We start from the raw sequence: 17,789 nt of genomic DNA, 5'->3' as shown, positions 1-17,789 counted from the left end.
CTTAAGTGTGTGCTTGTGGGGAGGGCATCAGTATCACTAGGGTCCCTGAGAGAGGGTGAAGCCCGAATGCTCACAGGAAGGGCCACCTCACAAGTTCCATAGTGGAAAGAAACAAAGAGCACCAGGCCTGTCGATCAGAGAACATGAATCCTGGCACACACTCTGCCATCCTATTTGCTAAGAAATCTAAGGCATTAGCTCTTGGAGTTCTGTTTTTCTCATCTGTAAAATGGGGCAAATATTCACTAACCTTGCAGGCTTTGGTAAGAATGGTGAGCTGGATAACAGGCGAAGAAATACCTAGTAAATGATAATGTACAATCAAATGTCAGAGGTTAATTCCTGTTGCAGTACCTGACACCTATCCACCACTCATCGCACAGAACAAACAACCAGTGCAGCAGTCCTGGGTCCCACCTCTTAGGGAATACAGCCACGCCTACAGCCACAAACCTGTTTCTCCTTTTGTGGCCTCTGGTTATAGATCTTGAGGAACCAGCAGTAAGGGAAGAAGAAATGAAAGAAACAATGGCGAGGGGAAGAAGAATGCTATTTTCAGTGATTCTCTGCCCTCAGGAACATAAATCAGGAAACTGAGTCTGAGTTCCTGCCTTGGGTCTCCTTGGATGCCTCAAAACACTACATGCTAGTAATTTTCTCATCCAGAAGAAAGAAAAATTAGGACTTTCCTGGTGGTACAGTGGATAAGAATCCACTTGCTAATGCAGGGGACATGGGTTCAATCCCTGGTCCAGAAAGATTCCATATGTTGTAGAGCAACTAAGCCTGAGCACCACAGCTACTGAAGTCCATGGGCCTAGAGCCCTTGCTTCATAACAAGAGAAGACACCTCCATGAGAAGCCCTCACACCTCAACAAAGAGTAGCCCCTGCTCACTGCAACTGGAGAAAGCCCTCATGCAACAAACACCCAATGCAGCCAAAAAAAGAAGGAACTATTAGAGATCAGGAAACATATTGGCCAGAGAATGAGATGAGCTGGATTCCACTTCCAGTCTTGCACTGGACAAGATACGAATGCCCAGAAACGCTTCAGTCCACCTTGGACAAAAACAGGAAGAAAAAAATCAGCTCATCTGCTTGAGCAGGAAAAGCATGATCACTTCAGATCTGGTCCTTAACTTTGTCTTTCTCCTCTACTTCATTCACTTATTTGCATTGTCCTAAAGGGTTTCTCTCCAGCACTGGGGAAGAAAACCCAGCCAGACAAAAGAACGCTATTAATACAATGTCAGAACTGGATGAGACCTAAGGATGCATAAAGTGTAGACTCCGTAGTTTACAGACCCTGGGTCATTCACCCTCCAACTTCCAGGCAATGCTTGGTCATTCCTTTCCAGCCCTTACTGTTCCTCATCCAGGCTGGTTTCTAAACCTGGGCTCCTGACCTGCTACTTCCACCGTGAATCAGCAAATAGTGCAGAAAGCAAGGAATCATTGATTGATCGTTTCTTACAGAACCAGAAGGGGAACTGACTTGTCCGAGTCACAGGATTACCAAAAACTGAGTACCATTAAGAATTATTCTCGACCCTGGGTCTCCCTCAATTATTCATTTAAGCCAATCTTCCAACCATGTGTTAACACATTTCTTTTACATATTTTTCTCCCTTAAAAATTCTAGATTTGTTTTTAACAAAGTAATATAGTGAAAGTGAAAGTCACTCACTCGACTCTTTGAGCCCATGGACTATACAGTCCATGGAGTTCTCTAGGCAAGAATACTGGAGTGGGTAGCCTTTCCCTTCTCCAGGGGATCTTCCTAACTCAGGGATCAAACCCAGGTCTCTCACACTGCAGGCAGGTTCTTTACCAGCTAAGCCACAAGGGAAGCCCAAGAATACTGGAGTAGGTAGCCTATCCCTTCTTCAGCAGATCTTCCTGACCTAGGAATCAAACTAGGGTCTCCTGCATTGCAGGAGGATTCTTTACCAACTGAGCCACAAGGGAAGCCCTATATGCTTGCTGTTAAAATTTTAAAAAAAAATAAAAAAAAGTGAAAAAAGCCTCCTTCCTATTATTAATAAAATCCCAAGAGATAACCATTATTAATGAGTTCCTCTGATTCATTCCAGAAATTTAAACAATTTAAAGACAAAGTTAACCCTACCTATTGATTTATATTCTTGGCCATAGTGTTCAAGATTTGTTGATTATACGAATGAACGGCCCCAGACGGAGGTCTGAGGCTGGGGTTTGCATCATGTGTAAGGACAGAGATGAGTTAAGCATCTCAGCAGACAAGAGCTCCCACTGGGGTCTATAAGCCAGGGATCTGGCATGAAGCCCCCTTTCTGAGTTGGTGATACAGGGTGGAGGGAAGATCGTGGGCTTTGGAATCAAGCAGGTATCGGTTCATATTCCTGGCTAACATTCATAAGCATGTGACCTCGGACTGTTCACTGTGCCTTAGTATCCTCATTTGTCACGTGGAGATTAAAACACTACTATTTCATGGTGCTATTGTGAGGACTAAATAAAACAACTCGAGAATACAGTGAGTACTAGACATTGTGCACGCATGCTCAGTCATGATTGACTCTTTGAGACCCCCTGGATTGCAGCCTGCCTGCCTCTTCTGTCCATGGAACTTTCCAGGCAAGAATACTGAACTGGGTTGCCATTTCCTTCTCCAGGGGATCTTCCTGACTTAGGGATCGAACCCATGTCTCCTGTGTTTCCACATTGGTAGGTGGATTCTTTACCACTGAGCAACCCAGGCAGCCCATACTTGACATTAAGCATGCACTAAAGAAATGGTGGCTACTGTTATTATTCCAATTGTTGTTATTATTCTGCTGGCTCACTTGAAGAAAGAGAAAGCCTGCAGGTCCATTCCTTACCACTACAGACACAGTTCAGCCCAGGGCCTGGTACCCCTCAGTTGAGTATGTGTGTGTGTTAGTCGCTCAGTCGTGCCCCACTCTTTGCGACCCCATGGACTGCAATCCACCAGGTTCCTCTGTCCATGAGATTTTCCAGGCAAGGATACTGGAGTGGGTTGCCATTTCCTTCTCCAGGGGATCTTCCCAACCCAGGGATTGAACCCGGGTCTCCTGCACTGCAGGCAGATTCTTTACCAACTGAGCTACAAGGGAAGCTGAGTATATCTGAGAGCAAAGGGAGACAACTAGAAAGTAAGTCTTGGATCTGACCAGGATTTAATGCCCAGGAATTTCTCAGGATATTCAAAATTCTAGATATACACCAACCCCCCAGTGCAGGGACCCTACAAGCTCAGAGCACTGGAATCCGCCTTACGCAGACTTGTCATGGCTGAAGGGTTAGACTGGGTGGAAGTGAGACCATTTCTTATCTACTCAGGCTACCTGATTCAGCAGCTGTCAGGCACAGTCAGCCCCAGAAGTGCCCCCTGACTGGCCAGGAGCAGCAGACTGGCAGGGCACAGATGGGAGGGCGTGCCCTTCTCCTGCTGAATTCCAGGCCCTTCCTCCTAGTCCTCAGAGCACAATAAGAACATTATCATAGCCACTTCATCCAATCTTGTGCTGTCTGGGGGCTGGAGATGACTAAGGGCAATATGATAATACACTCCTCTAGTCAACACACAGAAAGAGAAACCTAAGACTGGACCAAAAGGCCTGCTGAGTCCCAACATAACTTGAATCCCAGAACCTCTGATGGAAATGTCTTACATACTTCCTGCAGGTCAGATCTTTATATTACAAAATGCTCCCAGCTCACGGCAATTCTGTTAACTGATCACACCGCCAGGGACAGGAAGGAATGTAAGTCACTGCTCTCAGTGGTGCCAAGAAGCCATGGACTCTGACCTAGATGCCAGACCCAGCCTGGAGCTCTGGTTACTTGCTTCTCTCAAGGATCACAGAGGACTCAGCTGGAATGGGTGGTGGCAGTGGTAGGGGGTGGGGAGGGCAGTGTACACAGTTCCCTGATCTCCTGGCCCTATAAATCTCAGAGGGTCTGGCATGGGGCTAGTGTCCCTGGGGACATGGGGAAGGAACCAGACCAGCTTTGGGAACATAGGTGCTCCCTGGATTATTGGGGATTCTTTAGAGACTGGACACACCCCTGTTTGGAGACTAACCTCAAGATCATGCCAGTGGAACAATACTACTTCATGCTGTCCTCTAAAGCACTTTCTCTCCCAATTGGGCTTTCTTCTCCCCAGAAATTCTGTTGTCCATCTCTTCACCCACTCTCTCTCTCTCTCCATCTTTCTCCCCAACTCTGACTCCATTTGTCTTTCCTCTCTATTTCTTTCCTGTCTTTCCTCCCATTTTCTTCTTTTCATTGTCTTTCTCTAACCAGTCATGATAGAAAGCTGAAAATATCTTCCATTATTGGTTGAATTCATACATTAACATTTAAATCTTATCACCTTAATTTTCAAAAAGATGAACTGAACACTCTATATTTTGCTTAAAAAAATGCTACTTTTAACAATAAAGGACTTTGAAGAGGAGGGAACTTTAAAGATCACCTAGTTCAATGACTTTTCTGGCTTTTGAATCCCTTTAGAGCAACTGTGATGTTCAGCTTCTCCTTGGACACTTCCAGGGATTGGAGACATTATCTCTTGAAGCAAATCAATCCTAACTATTAAGAAGCTCTTTACACTGAGTTTAACCTGCTGCCGTAATTCCCACTCCCTGGTTACTAGGACAACCTGGGATATAAAAACAGTACAATCAGCAGAAGGGCAGTGAGAAACATCCTAAGTTCAAAGTATGGGGTAGAGGAGTTGGCTGTTAAGTTCTCCTATCGCTTTCTTAGGTAGGTGACATTGGAGAGAGATAACCAGGCTCTGGTAGGTCTTGAATGCCAAACCAAAATGTGATGTGTTTAACATATCAGAAAGATGGCCAAGTGAAGACATCCATTAGGTAACTGAAGATAACAGTAATGAAGTTGTTATTTATGAACGCTTACATGGCAGGAATTGTGCAAAATGCTTTAATGTTGACTGTCACCTTCTCAAGAGCACAGTGACATAGGTACTATTATTATCCCACTTTATAGATGAGGAAACTGAGGTCTCAGAACTGGTAAATCAGGCCTGCCTGACTCTGACATCACCTCTGAATGCAGCATTCTACAAAAAAAGGTCAGCAAAGACCCAGACAGGAGATCTTGATTTGGGAGTCACTTACATTAAGGGAGGGAGGGTCAAGAACAGAGGGCCAAGGGTCTCATTTGAGCCCTCTTCTACAGATGACCCCTCAACTCCATTTCCAGTCTTGTGCTTGTTTTTAAACTCCCCTGTTGGGACCTCCCTGGCGGTCCAGTAGTTAAGACTCCGCCTTCCAATGAAGGGGGTGTGGGTTTGATTCCTGGTCCGGGAGCTAGGATTCCCATATGCCTTGTGGCCAAAAAACCAAAACATAAAACAGAAGCAATATTCTAAAAAAAAATTCAATGAAGACTTTAAAAAAATGATCCATAACGAAAAAATCATAAAAAAAAAAAAACCTCGCCTTCTCCATCTCCCGCTTTTCACTGGACTCTGTCACCTCAAATTCAACACATTTACACCCACTGCTGTCATTTTTCACTACCTCCCCAGCAACCAGTCCCAGTATTCATAATTCTTTAAGCACAAGAGAGGATCAGAGTTTGTGTCAAACTGACCTGGACCTAATTAGATTTGCCATATACATACCACGAGGCCTTGGGCAAGTCACAAAATCTGGGTTGTCTCAAGTACAAAATGGAAACAGTAATAACACCTTCTTGGAAGGTGTCTGTGAGGTTACATGAGATAATCTGGATACAATATATGGTATAGGGCTTGGCACATGCCAAGTGCTACATAAATGGCATGATTCTTGCTATTACTGTTGTTTCTCAAGCGTCAGACTCCTTCTCTTGCAAACTATTTATGGTGAACCCCAATGCTGAGAAGTGGGAGGAAGAAGAGGGACTGACAGACAGACAATGAAAATTCAAGCAGTCTGTACTCTCTGTAGTGACCTCATCCCTCTGGCTTCAGGGGCAGCTTCTGCAGGGTCTCTTTCCCATACCCACTACAGAGAGAGTTGGGCTCTAGCCAAGCAGCCCCCTCCCCCCACCCCCTCCAGACCTACTTACGTGGGGATCAACAAGCAGTGTGTTCTTTCTACCGCTTCCAGTCCTCTCTTCATTTCGAGTCTGCATTTTGTATCATCTGCAGCCCTTGCCTCCCCTACACACCCTTCTTTCCCTCTAAAGATCTAGAACCAAAGCTTTAGAAATCATCTAGTCCAAGCCCTCAAAAAATTAAGCTCAAAATGAAAACAGTCATTAAAACATGTTCCTTGCACAAGGAAAGTGGGCTTTCTCTCGATCCACCCACACACATTGCATTTTCTCAAGGTAGTGAGACTGCACTGTGCACAGACCCTGGAATTGCTGTTGTGCAGAGCCGTAACCTCAGTCGTGGGTCTGGCCTGTGGCTTGACCAACTCCCCCTACCTCTCGGGTCTAGTACGCACTCAAGCATCCTGGAGACACGGTGGAAGTGTGGATGGCTAATGACTACCCAGAAACAGGGCGCTGATGACAATCACCAACCCTCACACGTTTGCACACCTCGAACCCCCTAAGGCTCAAGGTAAATATGAGAGGAGATGAAAGGAGACTCCTAGGAGATAGGCACTGTGTTTGTACACAGTGAGGAGAGAACAAAGGGAATGGGGACCCTAGAGGTGGCGGGCAGGAAAAATGGGTGAGACAGACTGTAAGATGAGTCAGAGAGAATGAATGAGGGCACTGGGTCACATCAGCTACTGCTCAACTACCCCCAGAGGCAGTGTGAACTGGAAGAAGGGAATTGGGGAGGGGGGGATGAGAAGGGGAGCTGATGTCGTATCTCAGAAAGCAGGAGCTGGAGTGTGTCGAACATGGGGAGCAGAAACTCATTTCCAGGAGGGATCCGAGCTCCTGCCTTCTGAGGGCTCCTAGATCCTTCTCGCCTGGCTCTGCTCCCACAGCTGCAGGCAAGGCAGCTAAGATGGCAGGGGAAGAAAACCTTAAGCCAGAAATAAAGATGTCAGTCCTGGAGATCACTGGACCCTTGCTTGGCAGACAGAAGCCACCCAGTGGCTGTTAACGCCCTCCATTTATTTCAAATACCCTCACACTAATGATCTCACTTCATCTTCAGCACAACCCTGTGAACCAGGCAGGCCTGGGAGGACCTCTGCCATGCTCCTCCCCTCATTACCCAGTGGATCCCTCAAGGGATCAAATTGTTGAGTGGATCCCTCAAATTGTTTCCTCCATCCTTCAAACAACCAACTCTGAACCAGCAGTGCCTTAGGGAACCTGGGGTCCTCTGTCCAGGCTCTGTTCTGGGCTTGCTGGCTGCTGTTGGTCCTGGGCTGGGTGTGACAAGAAGTCACAGGATGTGGAATCATTCCTCTCCTGGAATTTCCCAGACACCCCTCCCCCTTTGCTTATATCCAAAAACCTGGCTCATAATGACCATGTCACCCAGTCCCCAAGGAGCTGCGTCAGACTTCCCCTCATTAGGCAAATGGAAACCCAAGGCCTAGAGAGGCAAAGGCCTTCGTCACGAGTCACACAGACAGCACACATGGAGGGATTTGTGAAGACTTGGAAACAGCACAGCACAGACCTGGGTTCCAGTCCTGACTTTGCCACCTATCAATCCAGGTCACTGAGACTGTCAGCAGCCTTGGCTTTCATCACTGTCAAATGGAAATAGTAATATTCATCTCTGGAGATAGCTGCGAGGATGCCATGAGATCAAAATATAAGAGTTACATAAAAATGAATTACTCTGATTATCGAGTAGCAAAGTAACAACAGCAGGACTCTAGTGTAATAGAAAGAAGCTAGACCAAGTATAGAGTCTGGCTCTCCTTAACTCACCTGTGTGGCCCTAGGTGAGTCTGGGCCTCAGTTTCCCAAGGCCTCTGGCAGTTGTAAGAAGGGGGATTCAGTGGGCTATGCCTCTACTGCAAAAATTCTGCCACTGGCCACTGATCTCTTGACTGCCCCATTATCTGTGCTCCAAGAATTTTATGGAGAGAGCCAGGGAGTAGGCAGCAGTGGGAGATCCATTGTTCCCAGTGGAAAGGATTCCAGTGGAGCCTTCGCTCTAACCCTTCTACCCATTTCCTCGGGGGCAAAGAGCACCCTTTTAGCCTCTTTTGCCCCCTGGCTTTAAGGATGGGTGGAGGTGGAGAGCAATGGGTAGTGGTGAGGCTCTTGGTGATGAAACTGATGACACACCACCCCTGTAAGATTTCCCGGTGGAAAGCACTAGACTGCCCAGATTTCTTTTCTCCTGAAGAGCTGAGTCTAACTTTCCTGCCTTTCACATCCTGCTTCTTCCAGGAGGGCCCCAAATGTGCCAGGCCCCTGATCCTTTCTTTGAGAAAGTGGCTCAGCATAACCCTTGCTGAGCTCCTGGTGGTGAATTAAATATTAAAGAAGCAAGGCCAGAACCCCCTGGGTGCAGCAGCACATTCTCATAACACAGACAATGGTGTACAGCTCAACTGTCCCTCCTCCAGCTGCTGCCACGCTCCCTCCCAGGCGGTGCTTCCCTGAGCCCCAGCCCACACTCCTGAGAGGGACTAAGAGACGATAGTGTTTTGCTCTCCCCAGCAAGACATCAGCTCATGGTTCCCTGCACCCTTCCTCCAATCCTCAGTTAAAGACCCTATGGACCTGAAACGCCTGGGACAGGGACTCCTGGCATCTGTGACAACAAAATTTAACAGGTCGGTGGCCAGCCAGGCAGGGGGACCTCTGCAGCTTAGCTCCACTGAGGCCTGGAGGTATCCCTGGGGCTGCGGGAATGCTGAGGCCCTGAGGTCTCTCAGGGTAATGGGGAATTGGGTCTTACTAGGAGCTAGCTGGTTTGCTGCTCAGATTAGAAGAACCTCAGAGATCACCCAGGCCAACCCTCTATTTTACAAAAAGGGGAAACTGAGGGTTGAGGAAAGGAAGACACAATAAACATAGGGTCACTCAATGAGCTATAGTACATCTAGCCCTAGACTCCAGGTTTCCAGTGTAGAGCCGGAGGTGCTCTCCTACCCTCAGCATGATCTTCTCCCTAAAATTCCAAGCAATAGGCCCTGTGGACTGCTGGACTGCCTTCACAGGGAGCAGAACCCATTCATAGTCCCACCTTGCCATTCAAGAATTGAAAGGGCCACTGGTTCCAGCTTGGCTCTGCTACTTTGTAGGATGGAACCTCATGTTACTTTTCTGAGCCTTAGTCCCTCATCTGTAAATATGGGGATTTAACAACCAGGACCCCGGATAGCTACCATAAGGATCAAATGAGAGCATGTACACAGTTATGGAAACTGTGAAGTGTTATCCAAATGTCAGGTATTAAAGCAGCGTGAGGTCTGATGGTGCTGCAAAGGGAGGCCATCACAAGGGAGGCAGCTAAGCAAGAGTGAGAACCCACACCTAAATGAGGCTCAGCGCCTGCCTGGCTGTCCATGGACCTGACCGGTTCTGGGGGCCACCAACAGAGACTGCCAGGCTGCAGGTCAGGCCAGCCCAAGCTCACTGGCTTGAGAGACTGCCTGCCTGCTTTTGCTCTGTGTGTGAGTCTGTTTCCTTTTAGGTGCTCCTCAGCAGCTCTGCCTGGCAGCCCAGAGCCGCAGAAATTTGCCTGGCTTCTCCAGGGGAGCACTTGGCAGCAGGGCAGGACACTTTGCTTCAGGCCAGATCGCAGATCCTCAAAGCAAAGCCTGCCAGCCCAGATCCCTCTGGGGGCCTCTGGAGAGCCCTTGCTCCCTTGGGGACTCTTACCTTGTACTTGGCGGCGAGCAGCTCTGTGGCTTCCTGCTCCCGCCGCAGGTCTTCCAGCATCTTCTCCTTCTCCTCCAGCAACTTCTGCTTCTCCTCGCTCACCAGACTGCGGTCGTCCTGGATGGCCGCCTTCTCTTCCTCTAGCCGCTCCTTCTGCTCCTGCAGGTAATTCTCCATGTTCTTGTCCAAGGCTGTCTCCAGGATGGGCTGGGGCGGGCGGTGGTTGTTGTTGTTGTCATCCTCCTCTTCGGCTACCCAGGCCTCGATCACCGGTCCCTCCGGGTACCCGGCTGGGGCTGACACGGCCTTCTTCCTGCGGCTGCTCTTCCTGCGGAGTCGCTTTCCCAGCATCCCCTTCTTCTCCAGCTGGGCCTTCAGGCGGGCGATCTCCTCCTGGAATTCCCGCAGAAGTGTGTCCTTGGGGTCCTCGTTCACCCGGGGCTTGTTTTTGATGTTCTTGGCCCGGTTGGCGAAGCGCAGGGTGGAGAGGCTCTCGTCGTAGCTGTGAGAGGCTGGCCCCAGGGTGGCCACCATGATGGTCTTGGCATTTCCCCCCAGAGAGTCCTGGAGCAACCGGGTCAGCTTGGAGTCCCGGTAGGGGATGTGGGTGCTCCTGTTACCCGAGAGAGCAGCGATCACGTTGCCCAGGGCGGACAGCGACAGGTTGATTTTGGAGGCTTCCTTCGGCCTCTCTCCACCACTGCCACCACCCCCTCCACCACCGCCACCACCAGTGGGCTGTGTGGCGGTCCCTCCAGTGGTGTTGGGGCCTGCTTTGTTCTGCCTCTCGCTACCAGCCAAGTCCACCAGGTTGAGCTTGCCCACACGGATGTGGTCCTGGCCGTCGGAGCCACGCTCACTGCACTCCACGGTGATGACGAAGATGGCATGGGAGCGGGAGCTGACCTCATTCATGTGTGTGCTGCCCACTGCCCGGGTCTGGTTCCCCAAGTTCATCACGTGCTCTATCTCCTTGACATTCTTGGTGACGAAGGAGGACAGGTCCTTGATGTAGACGCCTGTCTCAGGGTTCTCCTTCAGCTCCAGCCTCTTGCCGGGCTCCTTGGAGAGCAGGTCTCGAATCTCCTCCTGGTAGATCTCCAGGTAGGAGGCCCGGACCAAGTACTGCTGGTTCTGGGAGCGCGAGATGTGGGTGAAGATATGCTCAAAGGCATTGGGGATGACCCCGCGGAGCTCGGGCTCCACCCAGGTCCCCTGCATGGTGTAGGTCTTGCCCGTGCCTGTCTGTCCATAGGCAAAGACGGTGCCGTTAAAACCTTGAAGCACCGAGTCTACCAGGGGCCTCACGGTTTCATCATACAAGTCTGCCTGCTTGGAGCTGGCATCATACACGGCATCGAAGGTGAAGGTCTTGGGCAGCTCCCCCAGGGCAGCGCGGGGGTTCCGCAGGGTCACCTGGCCTAGTTTCACGTCCATGGTCAGGATCTGCTCGTGACCAGCAGCCTCCTCCTTCCGGCTGAGGGGGCGGCACCGGGCCACCACCTTCAGGGCCTCGCTGGCCTTGGTTTTACTGGCCATCTTGCTGCTCTGTCCTTCCTGCACACCCCCCACCCCCGGAACCCCTCCGCAGCCTGGTTAGTCCTGCTGTCCTCCCTAGGTCGGGATCAGCGGGGCCGGCCCAGCCCCCAGGCACCGTTCTTCAATCCGCATGCAGCCTCCTAGGGTGGAGATGCTGGGAGCTGGCCCCGCCGCTACTGCAGTCCGGGCCTCCACCGCTCTCCGGTCCTCGCTGCACCGGCTGCGGAGGGAGAATTAGGCAGAATCGCCGGGCAGCCGCGGGAGCAGCGCCTGCCGAACGGCAGTACCCAGAGCCCGCCCCATGCTGGGGCAGAGGGAGCGCTGCCGTAAACAGCGACGGCAACAATGAGATAAAGGAAGAGGAAAATGGGATGGGGGTGGGCGGCAGAGCTGTCTTCTCGTCGTCCTCCTCCTCCTCCTCTAGAGATCCATGGCGGGGGATGGGGGGAAGGGTGCTGCAGGTTCTGGGGGGGCCGGGGGTCCCGGCCCTCCCAAGGGCAGAGGCTCACCTGGAGTCCTCTCCCCCAGCTGGGGGATCATTCATTGCAGCCAGCGCGGCTGCTGCAGCCTCTGCCTCCGCCTTCCCCGCCGTCGCCACCGGAGAATGAGAGAGAAAAACAGAAGGGGATGGGGCGGAGCAGCCGCGGCGAGAGTGATGTTGCCGCCGCTCTGCGGCCCCAGCTAAACCGCCCGGCTGGGGTGGGGCAAGGGGCGGGGCCGCGGGGCGGGAGACGCGAGCCCGGCGCGGCCAGTGCGCTGGGGACCCGGGTGCATCGCCCGCCCGCACCGCCCCCCCGCCACGCAGACCGCCCCCCTCCGGAATGACAGGCTCCGGTGCCGACCCAGGTCCTGCACCCACCAGACGGGTGCAGCGCAGCCACCGCCCGCCGTCACCCCACTGGGGCGGGGCATGCTGGGAGTTGTAGTCCTGCCTTTGTTAACCCGGTTCTGGCAGGTTGCTAATGACTTCTCCAGTCCGAGAGGCCCCTCCCTCTCTGGCCTGCAGCCTCCGGAGTGACTGTTGAGGTTGCAGCCTAGCTGCTGGAGGATGCGGGGTATCCACTGCCCACACCTGTTTCCTCCACAGCCAGCATCCTCTCTCTCTCTCTCTCTCCTGCTCCTGCCTTTCTGCCTCCAGACCCCTACATGTCACCCCCCTCCCTTTCAGGGTGTTGCCAGGCATTCTAACGCAGAAATTCTTCTTGACTGTCTTTTCCTCTCCCTGCCCTGGTTTACTTCTGGCCTTCCTTTTCTCTCTCTTGGAACCACATTCAGATGATTCTCTCTTAGCATCCTTTCTGCACATGCACTCTGGTCCCCTCTCCTCCTCCAACACCAGCCTTCCATATTGTATAAAAGCCTCTCCATCTTCTGCCTGCCACTTCCCAGCCTCACTTCCAGCTACTCTCCTATAGAGAATCTGTGTTCTAGACATTCATTCCTTTGAACAGAAAAGCAGAGACATCACTCTGCCAACAAATGTCTGTATAGTCAAGGCTATGGTCTTCCCAGTGGTCACATTTGTTTGTGAGAGCTGGACCATAAAGAAGGCAGAGCACCAAAGAACTGTGGTGCTGGGGACGACTCCTAAGAGTCCTTTGGACAAAAAGGAGTTCAAACCAGTCAGTCTCCAAGGAAATCAATCCTGAATACTCATTGGAAGGACTGATGCTGAAGCTCCAGTAGTTTGGTCACCTGATGCAAACAGCTGACTCATTGGAAAAGGCCCTGATGCTGGAAAAGATTGAGGGCAGAAGGAAAAGAGGGCATCAGAGGATGAGATGTCTGTATGGCATCCCTGATGCAATGGACATGAACTTGGGCAAACTCTGGGAGGTGGTGAGGCACAGGGAGGCCTGGCATGCTGCAGTTCATGGGGTTGCAAAGAGTCGAACATAACTGGGTGACTGAACAACAAACAACAGCAAGCGCCTGGTAAACCCCAGGCCTCATTCTAGGAACTGGAACTTCTTGTCCTCAAGGCCCCTACAATACTAGAAACCAGGTTTTGTTGCCTTCTGGCTGTTCCATGTTGCACTTTTGTGCCTTTGCCTGTTACTCTTCTGTACTTGGTGCCCTGCCCTTGCCTCCTCTGTGAAGCCTTCCCTGACCAATCTCTTTTATTTTACAGAGAAAGACACAGAATTTGCATAGAACAAAACCTGGACTCGAGCTACAGTTCTGATCTCCACCCAACTGTGTGAATTTTGGCACACCATTTACCTTGCCCTAGCCTTAGTTTTCTCATCTATTTAAAGCCATTGGTTTTAAAGTGGTTGTGAAGTTCAAATGCTACTGCTGATTATAAAGTACTGTACCAATGAGAAGACTCATTTTTAAGAAAGCCCTTAAGACATACATGTGTCCTGGCTTGGCTTGCCCAACAGCTCTGCTTCCTTAAGTATCCTGGACAGACCAGGTCTACATTTGGCATTCCACTTTTGGGTCGTCTTATTTTTTTTTCCTCTAGGATACAAATGAAGTATAATTTCTCAAGTCCAGGGAACAAGCCAGTGTCCTACCCCTGTTCATTGTGCAGAGGGGAGTTGAATCTATGCATTGGGCCTGACTTTTCCTTATTCTCCCATCTTAAGGCCCTTCTTCACAGAGTCACCAGAAGAATCTTTCCACAAAACATTTCCAGTCACGTTATTTCCTATTTGCTCAGTTCTTCAATTCTACAAAATCTGTCTCCTCACCTCCTCCCCATCTTCAAATCCCCAGTACCCAAATGCTAGCTCAGCTGGAAGCTTGAAGCTTAGCTGATGGCTTCCCCACTTCTGAAGTTTCCTGACCTTCCTCAGCCCTCTCTTTGACCAAGTTCTACTGCTTGTGATTAACTTGGCTTTTGAACCAATTACTGGGTGAGGTTTTGGCTTTGGCAACCTGACTTCTGAATGGACCATTTGGCTCTTGAACTGTTTTCTTGTTGCACTTGGCTTTGGTTTTTGGACTACCCTTTCTCTGTTTTGACTTACAACCTTGGCACTAGAGTGCTGAATAAAGGGGATTCCAGCCCTGTTCTCTCCACCAAATGTCACCACCTAACAAGGCACTTGCCCAGATCCTCCCACATGGGAGGGAGACTGGAGGAGACTATTGCTTATAAGCTGTGTGGCCCTAAGTAAATTATTCAACTTCTCTGAACATCTATTTTCTCAGTGGGAAAAGTGAAGATAGGAATGCTTACTGACTCACGGGGTTTACGTGAGAATAAAGTCAGATAATGTATGTGAAAACTCCCAGGACATAGAAGATATTCATGAAATAGTAGTTTTCCTTCCTTTTGTCCTTTGCATGTAAGGTTGTTCACATTCTGGTCTCCCTTTTTTGGCAGTCCTTAACCAACTGACCTCTTTCAACCCCAACATTCAATATTGTAATTTCCTAAAGCTTGGTCCTAAGTCTTCTTTTCCTTCCAATGCTACCCTCTAGTGATCACTATAGCTTATGGCTTCACACTGTGTTTAAATGATTCCTTAATTTCTACCAGTCCAAACTTCTCTATTCTCCACTTTTATATATCCAATTCTCTAATACATGCAGCCACTTGGATGGTCCAAGTACCTGAAGTTGTACTTCTGAACACCAAACTCATCGTTCTCCCCTCCACACTTGCTCCTCCAAGAATGTCCCTAGGTCTACAAACAGCTCTTCCCCTACCCTCAACACATCTGTTCAAATGCCAAATTCTATCTACTCAACTTCCTAAATATTTCTCAGATCTATCATCAATTTCTTTTCCCTTTTCACAGCCAATATCATGACCCAAGCCATCATTTTCACTGGCCTGGCTTCCCACAGGAGTGTCCAGTCTGGTCTCCTTCAGTCTATTCTTACTTCTACCCATTCATTCTCTATAAAATATTCTTTTTAAAAACACTTGTCTGGGATTTCCCAGGTGGTCCAGTGGCTAAGACTCCGTGCTCCCAATGCAGGAGATCTGGGTTCAATCCCTGTTCAGGGAACTACATCCCACATGCCACAACTAAGACTGAAGATCCTGTGTGCTGCAACTAAGATCTGGTGCTGACAAATTTTTTTTTTAAGTATCAGTTGCTAAGCAAATGAATGAGAGTTCAGGACAAGAAAATGGGGAGGCAAGACATAATAAACTCATATTTGTAGAGTGATTTGCAGTTAATAGAGTATGATCATATACATTACTCACTTTACCCTCACATCAACCCCCTAGGAAAAGAGAAAATATTAATATCCCCATATTGTGAGGACTCTAAGCTTCAGGCTAATCAAGTAACTAGTCAGTCTTCAGACTCCCAAACTGAAACCCTGGGGGTCTTTCCTCTTTGTCATGGGGAGAGCTTACTGTGAAGATGGCAAAACAGTTGCTTCTTAGTTCTGGTTTGAATGACAATTTCCTAGGAGTCCAGACTCATCATCTCCTTACAGGGAGGAAGAAGCTCCCTTTGCTGCATTCCCTTTGACAATGAAAGTTCTTTTTTCCAAGGGGATTCCCATACCAGCATCTTCTTCTGGTATGGTCTCAGTAACAGTCAGAGTGAGACTATGTTAAGAAGGCAGAGTTGGCTTTTCAGTAACCCACCAGGGTTGGGGGTGGGGTGGGGTTAGGGCCTGCAAATTTTCACATGTAAATAAACCAGTATTTGTTTACCTTGCAAAAACAAATTCTACCAGCAGAGGGAGATATGACTATGTGACAAAGTCACTAGATGGGCTGCAAGTTTCTGGGCTCTCAATCACTGTGAGATTATTTAACTCAAGGGTTTCCAATTGTGTCCAAGTCTAGATTACTCATACCTCCTCTTCTCCCAGAAGCTTATTTTTTCCTGTCTCTACTATAATATTTTTCTTTCTTTTTTTTTAAACTGGAGTAGAATTGCTCTACAATATTATGTTTGTTTCTGCTGTACAACAATGTGAATCAGCTACATGTGTGTATCACCTCCTGCTTGAGCCTCCCTCCCACCCCCCATCTCACCCCTCTAGGTCATCACAGAGCACCGAGCTGAGCTCCCTCTGCTTTATGAGAGCCTCACTGACATATATACACTACCATGGGTAATTTCTAGTAAATGGAATTTGAGCCAACTGCTAACCCCCAAAATAAAGAAAAGAAAAATCTGAAAATTAAAAAAAAACCTGAATACTAAAAAGAGCTGTCCTTAGTAGCTACCATTTATTGAGCACCTAATAGGCGGATTACGTTTGTTTTATTTAACCTTCACACTAACCCAATCGGTAAATGGCAATACTGGGTCATAAGCCTAATTTCTCTAACTCCACCACCCTGTACTGGACCCCCAGGTTTAGCTCTCAGTCTGCGCCCCACCTGGACTAACTCTACTTTCTTCTTCTTTCAATACCTCTTTCACCTTCAGCCTCCTCAGTAAAAGACTTTCCTACCCCCTCCAGGCCTCAGAGGGTCTCTTTTTTCCTTACCTCCTATGGCAGTTACCTTCTGCTTTTTAACTTTTCAAATTTTGGGGGCACACTGTGTGGAATGTGGGTCTTGGTTCTCTGACCCAGTCGAACCTGAATCCCATGCAGTGGAAGTTTGGAGTCCTAACCATTGGACCTCCAGGGAAGTCCCTAGCTTCTGCTTTTTCTAAATGGTATTATCCATCCATCTATGAAAATATCCTGTCCCCCAGCTGCCTTTCTTAGACTCTGCTGTATTTAAGTTTCTCATTATAGAAATGATTTAAGAGCACGTTTTGAAGAGTTTGGATCCTCTATAGAACTACGCGGCCTTTTAAGAAAAATATTATATTTATTATTGACTCCTTTTCCTCTTCCCTTATATGCCATCCACAAAAAAAAAAAAAAAAAAAAATTCCTATCTGGGTTCTTTGTACAAAAATCTATTGATCCTGACTTCAAAGTACTGCGTGCCACCACCACAGTCATTCTAGTCCATGCCACCTTCATCTCTCGCCTGGACACTGCAGTAGCCTTTAACAGGAATCCATGCCTTAGACTCCCTCCTCCACAGCACAGCTGGGGTCTTCCTTCTAAACTGTAAATCAAATCATACCACTTCCTGCTCTCAACTTTCCAGAAGCCTCTCATCACTCTTGGAGTCAAATCCCGACTCCCTTGCCAAGCTGCGTCCGCCTTCTGTGACAGGTCCCTGGTTACTTCTCCCATTTCGTGTCTTCATGCTCTCCCTGCCCTCCCTCCAATCCAGTAACACTGGTCTCCTTGTTCTTCAGTCCTGCCATGCACATTCCAGTCACAGGGCCTGTGCACTTGCTCTTTCTTCCACCACAGGATTTTTCTCCTGTGGCTGCACGTGGTTTCTCTCTCACTTCATTCAGCTGCATTTTCAAATGTCATCTTCTCAGAGAAGCCTTTCTGACCATGCTTCCTGAATTCTCCCTTTATCACTCTTTATCTCCTTGCTCTGTTTTATTTCTCTTCACAGCACGTATCACAACATGACATTCTAGATGTTTCAGTATCTGCTTATGCATTATCTTCCCA

General features: G+C 48.9%; 1 protein-coding gene across 1 annotated transcript in view; it reads right to left on the bottom strand.

Moving 5' to 3' along the window:
- Positions 1-11,942, bottom strand: part of KIF3C (kinesin family member 3C) — a 36,004-nt gene extending 24,062 nt beyond the window's left edge. The window contains exon 1 of the mRNA XM_040224473.1: positions 9,786-11,942. Within this exon, the coding sequence (XP_040080407.1) occupies positions 9,786-11,324 (1,539 nt within the window). The 5' untranslated portion in view covers positions 11,325-11,942. The remainder of the gene's footprint in view (positions 1-9,785) is intronic.
- Positions 11,943-17,789: the final 5,847 nt, after the last annotated feature.

This window comes from Oryx dammah, unplaced genomic scaffold, assembly GCF_014754425.2.
Source record: "Oryx dammah isolate SB20612 unplaced genomic scaffold, SCBI_Odam_1.1 HiC_scaffold_25, whole genome shotgun sequence".
NCBI classification, from domain to species: Eukaryota; Metazoa; Chordata; class Mammalia; order Artiodactyla; family Bovidae; genus Oryx; species Oryx dammah.
The sequence above is the reverse complement of the archived record's forward strand: the minus strand, read 5'-3'. Positions and strand labels throughout refer to the sequence as shown.